The sequence below is a fragment of the Curcuma longa genome, unplaced genomic scaffold, assembly GCF_044706935.1.
Source record: "Curcuma longa cultivar G26 ecotype Majalengka, Jawa Barat unplaced genomic scaffold, ITB_CL_G26_1.1 contig_20516, whole genome shotgun sequence".
In the NCBI taxonomy this organism is placed as follows: Eukaryota; Viridiplantae; Streptophyta; class Magnoliopsida; order Zingiberales; family Zingiberaceae; genus Curcuma; species Curcuma longa.
This window is the reverse complement of record NW_027431398.1, coordinates 19,933-33,059: the sequence shown is the minus strand read 5'-3', so window position 1 is coordinate 33,059 and position 13,127 is coordinate 19,933. Positions and strand designations below refer to the sequence as shown.

Sequence of the window (13,127 nt, the reverse complement as noted above, 5' to 3'; positions counted from 1 at the left end):
AGTTAGCATAGAATAACATTAATTGTTAATTAACAGAAGGAAGTGTACGGGGAATAGTCTCACGTAAATTCCATGAGCTTTCCTTCCTTATCTATGTTCCTGTGTTAATGGAGTTAAACAAAAACTCATGTGTTCTCTTACGGGCTCACACCTGCGAGCTCGCAGCCCGCCACCAACGCAATGGGTATTTTGTTGGCGCACGCGCGCAATGGACGTGGCAGTACCTACTTGGCATTCAGGTGGATAGGGAGAGATGACTGGACTGCTGACTGGATGAACGGATGATATACGCCTTTAATTTTAACATCCATGATTATATATATATATATATATATATATATATATATATATATATATATATATATATAGTTTATTATCCCATTTAATTAGAATGAGTCTTTAATTTGGAAGGATCGATGTGTGTAAAGCAGTAAATGGATATGAATGCGAAAAAAGAAAATATAATTTTAAAAAGAAAACTTAGATTACTAACTCTGAAATGTAAATTTATTTGTATTTTTTTTATACCAACTTGAAAATAGAGAAAATAGAAGTGAATACCCCTAATAATATATTTCTCTCTGCATGCATCACGATTCCTTTCTCTCTCCTTTCAATTGTCACACAATTAAAGAAAAATAATTAAAGTATCAAGATAATATCTAAAGGAATATTGTTAAAATTCATATTTTTACCTTTTACCAACATATTTTTATTATGTGTTTGATTTCTGTCTCATGGAATAGAAATATTTTTGAAAGGTAATTAAAGAGACTATTTGAAATCATCTTTTTTATTTTAAATTTTACTTGAGAAGAAAAATAATTTATTTTTTGAAATATCTAAGACTCTATTTTTTAAAATTATAGAGCTCTTAATTTTTTATTTTATATTATAGAACAGTATTTATTATATATATATATTTGAAGTCATTGATTTGAAAGGTATTTAGAATGTAATTAATTGGTTCAGTTGGAGTGTTCTTCAAGTATATATCATTTATGGATAACATGTAATTTTTTTGACTTATCAAGTTTAAAAATTAATGATTTGATTTTAAAAATATATTGAATTAAAGTTAAGTAAACAAGCCCGATAGTGACATTATCCCGCCAAATTATCAAATATCCCGCCTATTTTTATTTTTATTTTTATTTTTTTATGTTTACAAATACATTTACGTCCTTGCGTGTTGTTCCTACTCATCATTCTTTTTCAATTCCTTAATTCCTCCACATCTCTCTTCTTCTTCTTCTTCTTCTCTCGTTCTCATCCTATCGCTCGAGTGGAGATGGAGTCGTCCATTCTCTTTCGCAACAAGAGGGTGGTTCATCAGAAACCGCCGGTGCCGATTCCGGTCCCTTGCGTCTTCTGGCGCGCGGGTCGATGCAACCGTCGACCTTGCCGCTTCCTCCACGTCGAGCAGTCCCCCTCTGCCCAGGCAGCAAACGCCAAGAGCAATCTGCAGCCTCCGTCGTCTGCTCCGGCAAGAAACGCCAAGCGTAATCTGCAGCCTCCGTCTGCTCCGGCAAGAAACGCCAAGCGTAATCTGCAGCCTCCGTCTGGCGCTCCGGCTACAAACGCCAAGCGTAAGCTGCAGCTTCCGGCTCCGGCAACAAACGCCAAGCGTAATCTGCAGCTTCCCTCTGCTCCGGCAACAAACGCCAAGCGGAGGGAGGAGAGATAATAGTGCTTCCTCCTCCGTTGTTTCCCCGCACGCTTCCAACCTCTGTGCTGTTAAGAGACCGACGAGACCTGTCGAGTCATTTGCCGACGAGAAAGTCGCCGATACTGACCGAGGGAATCAGCAGGTGATCATCTATATCTATTTTTTAATTTTAAATTGTTCAAATTAAATTATATCGTTGTTTAATGAATTTCTAATCATTTAATTAATTCATTATCATTATTCTGATGGAGCAGGCCATCAGTGACGATAAGAATAAGATCGCCGCTGACACGGTTCGTAACGAGAGTAATTGCTCTCTTCTGGCCACGCTCCGGGGGCATCAACAGGTACTCATCGCCGATCGATTCTATTCTTTTTAAAAATTTGTTTAAATTTAATAAAATTTATGTTTAATGAATTAATTCCTTAGTCATTTCATTTGTTAAAAGTTAATGATCATATCGCTGTTTTCATGGATTCCTATTCATTTAATTAATTATCGTTACGTTATTCGGTGATGGAACAGGCCATATCTGGGATTGCATTCGCATCCGGTGCAAACAGATTGCTCCTAGGAAGCAAAGATGGAACCATCAGCGTCTGGGATGCAGTCACCGGACAGGTTTTATATAATATATATATAATAGAAATTCTGTTTAATTATTAATTAACTACCTCTTTTAATTAATTTGTTTACTTAAAAATATATCATTAAACATTAATTTGTTTTGACCTCCAGCGTGTTCGGGTTAATATGATGGGTGCTGAAGTTAGAGCCCTCTTCACTGAACAACACTGGAGCTTTATGGGCGTCTCCGATTCTTTCCAGGTGAGGATTTTTGGCTCATATATATTTAATTTATTTTCACATTTCATATTAAATTGTTTTTAATTGTTTAATCGCTTGCTAACCTTGTTTTAATTAATTAATTTACTGACAGGCCTACAATTCACAAACCAAAACTCAATATATAATCGAAGAAATTGGAGGACAAGTTTCCGCTATTACTGCCTCGAATGGATTCGTTTTTGTTGGTATCCAGGTATTTAAAATAAAATTTATTTTAAATAATATTTGATATGACTTTAAATTTCATGTAATAAATCTCATGCATTTTTGTATTTATTGATACGACAGGATGGATCCATTTTGGCTTGGCAATTCAATTCAGAAGAATTAATTTTAGTACAGCCCATGGCTCTCGATGGGCATCTACTTCCAGTAGTGTCACTGCTAGTGCACGGAGATAAACTTTATTCCGGTTCTATGGATCACACGATTAAGGTACGTATATATATATACTAATTTAATTAGTTTTACAACAATTATTATATATTATCTTATAATTAATCCTTTTATTTTACTTGACTTCAGGTGTGGGATCTCACTTCGTTCCAATGCATACAAACAATTAATGGTCATACATCATCAGTGATGTCACTGCTTTCATGGGGATCGTATATCCTATCTTGTTCGCTTGATAACTCAATAAAAGTTAGTATTCATTGATTTATTATTTCATTCATTATCTTGTGATTTAGCTAGTATTAACATTTATAATAATGATTTATTTTTTCTTTGTGTAGATTTGGGCAACTTCCGAAGGAAGTCAATCGTTGGAATTAGTTTATACACATAAAGAAAATAATGTAAGTGACTTTTAACTAGTTATTTAGAAAAATTTCAATATTTTAATGATTGTTATTTCACCTTTATATATGTTTCTTTTCAGGGTGTAATTTCTCTTTGCGGCATTAGCGATGCTAATGCTAAGTCTGTATTGATATGTGCACGCAGTGATCATTCCATTTGCCTCTATGATTTGCCATCGTATGTATTAATTTCAAATTTATTTATATATCATCCATTTTTATTCTTTTGAAATTATGAGAATCGATAAGCACGATCTTTGTTTTTGTCTTACAGATTCATACAGATGGGTCAGATTCACTTTAGTGAGGACTTGACGGTGGTCAAAAGTGACCCTAGTGGTTTATTCTTCACCGGTGATGCCGCCGGAGAGCTTAGAGTCTGGAGCTTGTCCTAGCTGACTAGTTTCTTTACTTCTCTACTTAGAGACATTGTTGTGCTGGAGACATTTTGGTTACTGTATATGCTTGAAACATTTTGTCAATATAAATATTCTTTTTTTCATTACTTGTAATTTTCACTCTGTGTGTATACTTGTCACTATACGTCTTAAGATCTTCTAGATCCCGATCACTAATTAATTGCAGATGAAAGAAAATACAGATATCCAAATATTGAAAGTGGTTATGAATGATTGGATCACTTCTATCTCTGAAGAAGTAGCTCTGAATATGATCTGTGTAATTAGTCTTACAAACAAACGAGAGATGAGATAGAAAGAACATTTTCACTTCTAGAAGGAAAGAAAAAAACTATTATTGCTTTGTAGAAAATTAAACATGCTCTGTTGATTTATTTGTGTAGTTACATAACTTGTACAGTCGTTGCAGTTCCATGGTCAGCCTCGTCTTGTCATTTGACGTAATCTACTTTGTCGTAAAATGTTGTTAGTTTTAAGAAGGGCTTCGACGAGGAGCTTCTCATTGTTGCATCGAGCTCCATCGAACATCTCAGTTGTGTGATCATTGATCTTGCAGTTTCTGAATGATCATCCACCCCTGCAAAAACTTATATTCGGATGAAAATCCAAGTAAATCATACAAAAAGTAGGTCTCTCCGATGTAATTATGGCATGTATGTTAGATCATTGAACCTAAAAAGTGAATGACTAGTTCTCTCATTTGAATGAATTGTAGTGTTTAGAGACCAAATGGTGGTTCCATGAAATGTGTACCCTAATCAATAACTTCAATATGCTTGTCAAAATTGGTATTAAACAAAAAGATATTCTATTATGAGGAAAATTTCAACTTATTATCTTCAAAAAAAAAGTACTTCCATAAAAAAAAGAAGGTAAAAAAGGAGAAAAAAGAAGACATACCTCAGGTCTTTGAATGCGATCAATCTCTAAGAGTATCTCAAGTGTGGAACATCTGGTGCTTTTGGTGAGCTTCAAGAGACAACAATCTTTCAGCATGCACCATATCATAAGTTCTTGGATATGTTTGGAAGGCATCACACCGAATGATAAGTCTTAAATAACCTCATGATGGATAAACTAACTAGAAGAGCTATATTAACTATTAATTTTATCAAGGCCACTTGACAACTTTCAATAATTGGCACAGATTCTTTTGTTGTTGCTACAATTGTGTCAAAGAGTTAATCCTAATTCTACTTTAAAATTTTTTCTAAATCTCATCCCCATATTCAAACTTAAGTGTTTTATTCTAACTAAAAGTCCATCACTTATCAAAATATCTTTGACAAATAGCATACACGAATGCTCATTAATTAGTTTCTTTACTTCTCTACATGAGACACGAGACATTTTGTTAATATAAATATTTTTTTTCATTACTTTAATTTTCTGTTCAAGAGGTTCAACATGCTCTGCTTATCTATTCAACCAGTTAAGAAGCTAATTCTACAATGGGCAGAAATTTTACATCAGGAGATAAAAGATGCGTGTTTAAGTTGAGAGAAGATGATTGTGTTGTTGCTTCCATTCTTTTACCTTTACACCTCTTGAAGCGGAAATCGTCCATGAATCCTTGTCCTCTTCTACAAATCTGACATCCTACTCATCCTGAATATCTCTACATATTACTCATCCATATAAAAATATTTTTTATTTTCTAGATGTCTTTGCAGTCGATCTTTGATCTGAATTTTGTAGTATTATTAGATCACTATAGATTTTGGTGTCGTGAAGAAGACGGTGAATGTGTGTGAAAAAATTAATTAAATCCTAAGCTAAGCTAAGCGAAGCGAAGGGGGGTAAGTTTATTTTAGACCTAAAAAGACTCAGCATCCCTGTCTTTTGCTGCTGTTCCTCAAACGCAATGCAGCAGCTGGTTCAGCGCTCCGAGGCATGCAAGTTCCGAGAAACTTCAATATTTGCTGGAATTAGTTACTCCTAAGCATTCATGGGAGTGGTCTTCCCTAAACAGCTACTCGTTAAAAGATTCTCTGAGTTCGCAATTGCTGTCGTTAACAGTTGACTATTGACCAAGCTTGAGTAGCAAAGCAGAAGCAGAGGTCTTATCCACTAGGGCCAGGGGACGGATCCTCCCTGCAATATACAACAAAACAAAACAGTGTGCGTTGGTCCTTGGAACCGGCAACGGAGGGGAGGGGGTTGGGGCTGGGGTTGGAGAAGGTAGCACTCGGAGGGCACAAAAGGCCCCAAAGGGAACTGGCTACGGTACAGATGGATGGAATTTGTTTGTTTGGTTGGCACAGGGAGGGGAAGGAGGCCTGTCTCCTCGCCCTGCCCTGCCCTGCAATCTGAAGGCCACTCCCTCCCTCCTCCTCGGCATTGCTGCAACTGCGAGAGGAATCATCCAACTTTGACCCTGCTGCAACGTTGCCTCGCATGTGAATGTGATGTGAGCGGTATCTGAAACTTTTGGTGCGAGTACGATTGCCAGCTCTGTTATTTTGAATGAATCTTGTTTGCGTTATGGTGAATGGTGGTGTCACACAATTCAATGCCTGGCGACGCGAAGGAAGGGCAATGAATGCCATTTAACGTGTCTTTCGCAGGAGTGGATGGGTATCATATCAGCTCTACCCATGGGCTAGCTATGGGCGCCGTGTTGAAGCCAACAGCGCAGCCAAAAAACATAAAAAGAGAAGTAATTATATATATATATATTTCACTAGATATCAATTGATTTGATGCGTTCCTGTCTTTCTTTCTGATTCGAATTTAATAGCAGCAGCAGAAGCAGCAAGAAGCAATTTGAAACAGAAGGAGTGCCTTGCCGTTTTCGGAATCAAACAGAATCAGAGAAGCAAGCAAGCAAGCGCACTCACTCACTCACTCACAGGAGAGGAGGAGGGCCTAGCGGAGACGAAGGGCGACGAGGGTGTTTTATTGTTAGATTCTATTGAATTGGACGGAAACAAAAGCGAGAGATCTCTTCCGAATCACGTGGCCTTATCAACTTATCGGCATGGCCAGCTCACGCGTTCCCCATTAACAAACAACCCCCTCCCCTGCCGCTGCCTGACCAGTCAACGCACCGCACCCACCATCTCTGCTGCCTGAGCCTGAGGCTGAGAAGCTGAATCAGAGGAGGGAAGAAGAACAGAGAGTGAGGGTGAGGGAGAGGGAGATAGATGGACGGGAAATATCCCATCAATCAGAGGTCCTCTCACTCTCACTTTGACCCAGTCAATCCTCACTCCATTCGCTTTCACTCTTTCCGTCTCCAGGGGCTTTGACAAATTGAGCGCCAGGCCCCTGTTTTCATGCTCTGCTTCATTTCCACAACCACCAAACAAGCGTCTTCGTCAGCATCTTTCTTCTTCTTGTCTTCTCTCTCTCCCTCTCTCTCTCTCTCTCTCTCTTGCTCATTCATTAGCATCATTTGTTTCTGCTAAACTCCTTCATGTTTTAATTTTTTCTTCAAAATATATAGCTGGATCCCTTTTTTCAACCGCAGAAATGGATCAAAATGACCGAAAAATATGCTTTGGCATGGCGTGCATAAAGATTCGGACAAGTACTCGCACTCGAACAGAGATTAGGCAACTCTCTTTTTCCGAGAAAGAAAAGATCCTCTACAACTAATTTCAAAGAGGAATGAGGAGTACACGTATGGAAGTAAAGATTGGCAGCTTTAAGCGTACAAAACATAGGTCCTGCTCCAATTAATGCATAGTAAAAAAGATCTACATCTTCTCGCTGCATAATACGAATTTTGATTCTTTCATCCGATCACATACATAGATACATACATCTCTGTTCTGTTTAGGAGACGAGGTATCTGTATATATCTACCTAAACAAAATTTGAAGAGAATATATATAAAAACATATATCTAGGTGCTATTTCTAGACAATTTTACACTGCAGCCCATGCATGCATTAATGAATTCTGAGACGTAATTATTAATTTGAGACAAGTGCATACAGAGACATCTACTGCGTCCTAAATAGTCACAGACAGATCCCTCGAAGTACATCTCTCTTGTTTGTACGTATTCATATATTTTTTGGGGAGGACTGGAGTGGAGTGGAGTGGAGTGGAGGGTATATGTTTTTAAATATCTCACGAGAAGGTAGATAGATAAAAGGCAAGCGAAGGCGAGGGCTGTGTTGTTGAGATGGATGGCATGCAATAATATTGACGACACATGTTCAACCCAGATCACCAGAGTCTCTGCGGCGGAGGCGCACCTTCCGGCCCGCCCATGGCCAGCCCCCGCATCTCCTTCTCTAGCGACTTCCTGATGGAGGTGCCGACGGCGCGCGCCCCCGCCGGGTCGCCGCCGGACCCCAACTTTGAGTTCTTGGTCGGCAGCCACCCGATGATCACCGCCGACCAGCTCTTCTCCAAGGGCAGGCTGCTTCCTCTCAGGGACCCCTACATGGCAGGCTCCAGCGGCCGCGGCGGCCTCACCACCCTCCGCGACGAACTCCGGGACAAAGACGACGCCGGCTCTGCCTCCGCCGCCGCCTCCGGATACGGCAGGGAGCGGCCGCCGAAGGGCGCGTCCATCAAGTGGAAGGAGCTTCTCGGGCTCAAGAAGTCGCGTGGCTCCGCATTGAAGAAGATAGATAAAAGCGAAGGCGCTGCGGGGGACGCAGATGCGCATCTCGACAGGGCAATGCAGGTCCGTTTCAGCATTTTACGATCCAAAAATTAACAACTTAAAAAATTAAACTCATGATCTCATTTCTTTCACGTGGCTGCCAGGAGGGTACGTAGAACAGAGGAGCTAGCTCGATCTGGATGCTGCAACATCGGCAAAACGTTGATCAACGACACTAATTAATCTAGCGATATAGTAGAAACATTTTGCTCTCTCTCTCTCTCTCTCTCTCCATCTCTATGTTGGTGTTTTGTTTGTTCATCGAGGTGGAGGACTTTCACTTGATTTTAGGTAACTGCTGGAACTTTTTCAATCTTTTCAATTCCTAGACATTAGCGGGCTGTTTGTAAGAATTAGTTAGTTCTGTGGCATTAACTCTCTCATTAATCTGTGTAATTGTGCGAGGAAATTATATATAAATTTCCTATTCAATTCCTGATGATCTGATCCTGAGTTTGAATCGTTGGGAATGGGGCTCTTTAATGGCTTCGATCTGGCACCAACAATGTTTGGCCCATCTCGGGTGGGAAATAGTGCTGCTTTTGTCTTCTAATTAACTTCAGGTGGGAGAGAGAGAGGTGAAGAGCAGAGCAGAGTCCTCCATTGCGCTCACAGACTGACCAAAGACTCCTGTTTTTTCTCCCATAAACAAAACAAAAAAGAAAAATCAAACCATTAGCTGCTAATCATGCCTGTTCATGTCTCTGTCACTCGAGCCACCAGTTAATTAATTTATGTACGTGGTGTTTGTGTTTTTCACATGGTTTCTGATACTTGCACATCATATTATTCAATTCATTTATGTAACATGTATAGCTGTTGCCTCGGAGGCTAGCTTTTCCTTGTTCTTGCTCTCGATGTACATTTAGATTAGGATCATGGAAGCAGAGAAGGTGAATGACAATGCAGACAAAATTTCAAACCTTCAGTAAAAAATGATCTCCGTACGTAGTAACCAAATAATTTCTAGCTCGACTAATTAAGACGATATATGTATAAAATCTCAGTAGCTAGCTCTGATATGAATGATCGCATGAAAACAAATTGCTGTAAATTAAACCAGTACTTTACTGTTCATCTCCGTGATCTGCTGCTTTCTGCCTGCGTCGCGTTAATTCTTCCCTTTGAGGTATCTGCGACTGGAGACGTTGGCCTGCACTCTGCAGCGTAGCATGCTTCCATGATGCTGCAGTAGTCTTGGCACAGCTCTGTCCTCATGCATGCATTCATTCATTCATCGAGTACTACTGCTGGTGCATGACGTCCACCCTCGCGAAAGCTACGCACCGCGCCAGAGTCGATTCTGCTAGCTGCCTAGCTCCATGGCTCCATCCTCCATCCATTGCCTGCGAAATTGTGCGACTCTTTTGGTACTTAGTAATTGGAATGTTGATTCTCGTCATGTCTGATAGATCGATGGTTTTGAAGGGAAGTAACGCTATGGCAGCATGACCTGCTGGATCGGACATATCTTACTTTATTTCTCTGTTGACTTATAATTTGTCTAGTTCCTTGGGATTAATGTTCGCATCGCACGACTGAAGATGATCGATCTCTAAGCTTCTTCATCACTTGTGTGGCAACTGTATTCGGGCATGGCTACGTGCTGAAAAAAAAGGCTTCAAAAACCCCTTCGTCCTTCTTAATTAGGCCCATCATCTTCAATCCAACCGTCAAAAATAATTTAATCATCAATTTGTAATTTAATTTATAAATTGGATTAAAATTTTATCAATCTATTTTAAAGTAAATTTAAATGGATTGATCCACCTAGGTTTGAACCTACGTGAGTTGCTTCGTGGTTTGAAAAAATTTATTTTTTTTCTTTAAAATTTAAAATTAATTTTTTAAAAAAAATTAAATTAATAAACTTGATCCATCTAAATCGCAATCAAAATCTAAAATCTTCAATTTGATCTATTTAAATTATAATTGAAACTTTAAAAATTTAATAATTTTTTATATTTTTATAGGTTTATGAGTTGATCTACCTAATCTAATCTGTCATCCACTTTAAATTAGGTTGGATTAAAAATTTTTTAACTTATCAAATTAGTGGATTGATTCATTTCGTATTTAATAGATTTTTAATGAATTAATTTTCTATTATAAATTGATTCGTTTGACAGATCACGAAATTATCCTATTTACTCAAATTTAAATTTTCAATAAATCTGTCACTTCTTCAAATCAAATCATAAACCATACACCTCATCAATTTAAATGTTTAGTTACCGATACTTGTTACCCTCCTACTACTCGAAAAAAATATAAAAATACTCGGGCCCCACATGTGGTGCGACGGCTCAGACACTCACCACTCTATTTTAGCGTTTTCGGTCTAGTTCGTTTATCCATAAATAGTAAAGAAAAAAGAAGATGTTATTGAAACGACACCACTCGTCTTTCTCCATTCTTCTACAAGGCTGAGGCTGCTTGCTGGATGAGGTTGAAGTTGGTGAAAGAGCAACTCGATCATCAGCCATGGATCCGGACTCGGAGATAGTCTTCGACTTCCCGCCTTTCCTCAGCCTCTATAAGAGCGGTCGCGTCCACCGCCTCATCGGCACCGACTACGTCGACGCCGGCGTCGACCCTGCCACCGGCGTCGTCTCCAAGGATGTCGTCATCGACCTCGGCACCGGCCTCTCTGTCCGACTCTACGTCTGCTGCCCCTCCGCCTCCACCAGGCGCCCCGTCCTCTTCTACTGCCACGGCGGCGCCTTCGTCATCGAGTCCGCCTTCTCCCCCACCTACCACACCTTCCTCAACAACCTCGTAGCCCGGGCCGACGTCGTTGCGGTCTCCGTCGAGTACCGCCGCGCGCCCGAGCACCCGCTCCCCGCCGCCTACGACGACGCCTTCGCCGCCCTGAGGTGGGTGGCCTCCCACGCCTCCGGAGGCGGCGAACCCTGGCTGGCGGAGCGCAGCGACTTCGACCGGGTGTTCCTGGCCGGCGACAGCGCGGGGGCTAACATCGCGCACAACATTCTGGTGCGGGCACGGGCGGAGCCGCTGGGGGTCAAGATCGAAGGGCTGGCGCTGATCCACGCCTACTTCTGGGGCAGAGACGCGGTGGGATCGGAGCCGACGGATCCGTCCTTCCGGCAGTGGCTGGAGACGACGTGGGGTTTCGTGTGCGGGTGGAGCGCCGGGATCGAGGATCCGCGGCTTGACCCGTTCCGGGACGAGGCCGCGCTGAGGGAGCTGCCTTGCCGGCGGGTGCTGGTGAGCGTGGCGGAGAGGGACTGGTTCAGGGAGCGAGGGAAGGCGTACTACGAGAGACTGACGGCGAGCGGGTGGGAAGGGGAGGCGGAGCTAGCGGAGACGGAAGGAGAGGAGCACGTCTACTTCCTCAGCAACCCTAATTGCGCAAAAGCATCGGCGGAGATGGCTCGCCTCGTCGCTTTCCTTACACGTATTTCATAATCAATGTTCAATCAAGAGGTTGGCAGTTACTGCCTGCCGGCGACTTCTTTTTCTTTTTGTTAACAGTTACAACTATTTAAAGGGAATATCTTATCACTAATGTCATATTTGCATCTCTATAATCGTGTTAATATCATATTGTAGGAGAGTAGAGATTTATGGAGATAAAGATTTTGTTGTAGTGATGAACTGACAGATCAATATTTATCAGAATGGATTCTTTCTTTGGAGTTTAAGCCATATAAAAGCATTTTTTTAAGAAAAAAAAACACAAACTGAATCACCAAATCTATCTTTATTGGATTCCTTAGATTTCTTGGATCTAAGCCACGCCGCCTTATCACAGATCCTCCATTTCTGAAAAAGGAATACTGGGCCAGCCGCCTCCCCACATCAATCGACGACTTTAGTTTCTTTCAGGATTGAGTTTAGAGAGGCTTGTTCAGTTAAAAGACTCTCTCCTGAAATAATTTTAATTTTGCATGTCCTACTTGTTGTTTATTATGTCTCGAAGGAGAGAGAGAGTGAAATCGCCAGAATCTTATGCTCTGTCGTCTGATCGTCAAAAGTAGATATTTTAAAATTCCCACTTACCAGAAATATGAGGTCTTTGGTGATCTATCTCTCAACAATGGCTGGTCACTAGTAATCAGAATCAGGCTCATCGGCAACCATCCAATTAGACAGAGATAATGGCCAACCAAAACTAATGCTTGTTTTAAGCAATTGCATTATTTTGCATAAACAATAGGCATGTCGATCCTCCATCCATAGCCTTATAAAAGGCCTGGCCGTAAATTGACCTTCACACTAAGAATCTGAAAAGATCAAGAAGTGTAATTCCTCAATTCGCTGGATTAAAGATCTCAAACTTAAAAGACGTGAAAAGTTGCTTTCGTATTCTACAAGCATTCACTTTCATCAGTATAAATAGCCTTGCAGAGGGAATGGAGGACTCCAATCTGAAAACATCCACATTAGTTTCTGAAGCTCCCCTGCAATTGCAAGAATGATGCCATCGACAGGAACGGCCATTCTTCTCATTGCAGTGATCTTTGCGAGTGAAGCATTCTTCCTGTCCGAGGCAAGGCATTTGGTGGCAAGGATGCACAACTCCAAAATATGCCAGCAATGTGAGATCGAGATCACAGAGGCAAGGTTGTCTGTGATCTCGCATGGCAGAGAGCTCATGGGCATGGCCGCTAAAGAAGATTCGAGACCCTCGACGCCGGGTCACAGCCCAGGTGTAGGAAACAAACCTTTCAGCAGAGGATTGGGCTTGAGAGCTTAACTTAACTGCACATCTCAGTACAGAAGTAGTGCTCCTGGCACT

The 13,127-nt window shown here is 40.8% G+C and overlaps 3 protein-coding genes across 3 annotated transcripts; all 3 read left to right on the top strand.

Annotated features, from left to right (window-relative positions):
• The first annotated feature begins 1,291 nt into the window (after window positions 1-1,291).
• Window positions 1,292-3,717, top strand: LOC141817428 (zinc finger CCCH domain-containing protein 17-like). The gene is made up of 9 exons (XM_074705076.1): window positions 1,292-1,654; window positions 1,924-2,016; window positions 2,196-2,291; window positions 2,409-2,498; window positions 2,611-2,712; window positions 2,808-2,954; window positions 3,257-3,319; window positions 3,403-3,500; window positions 3,597-3,717. The coding sequence occupies exons 1-9, from the start codon at window positions 1,292-1,294 to the stop codon at window positions 3,715-3,717; spliced, it is 1,173 nt and encodes a 390-aa protein (XP_074561177.1).
• Window positions 3,718-7,248: 3,531 nt separating this feature from the next.
• LOC141817427 (uncharacterized) lies at window positions 7,249-8,985 on the top strand. The gene is made up of 3 exons (XM_074705075.1): window positions 7,249-7,263; window positions 7,907-8,386; window positions 8,929-8,985. Exons 1-3 carry the CDS (start codon window positions 7,249-7,251, stop codon window positions 8,983-8,985), a joined length of 552 nt encoding a protein of 183 aa, XP_074561176.1.
• Window positions 8,986-10,740: 1,755 nt separating this feature from the next.
• LOC141817425 (putative carboxylesterase 13) lies at window positions 10,741-11,983 on the top strand. The gene has a single exon (XM_074705073.1). It carries the CDS (start codon window positions 10,850-10,852, stop codon window positions 11,792-11,794), a length of 945 nt encoding a protein of 314 aa, XP_074561174.1. The 5' UTR covers window positions 10,741-10,849; the 3' UTR covers window positions 11,795-11,983.
• Window positions 11,984-13,127: the final 1,144 nt, after the last annotated feature.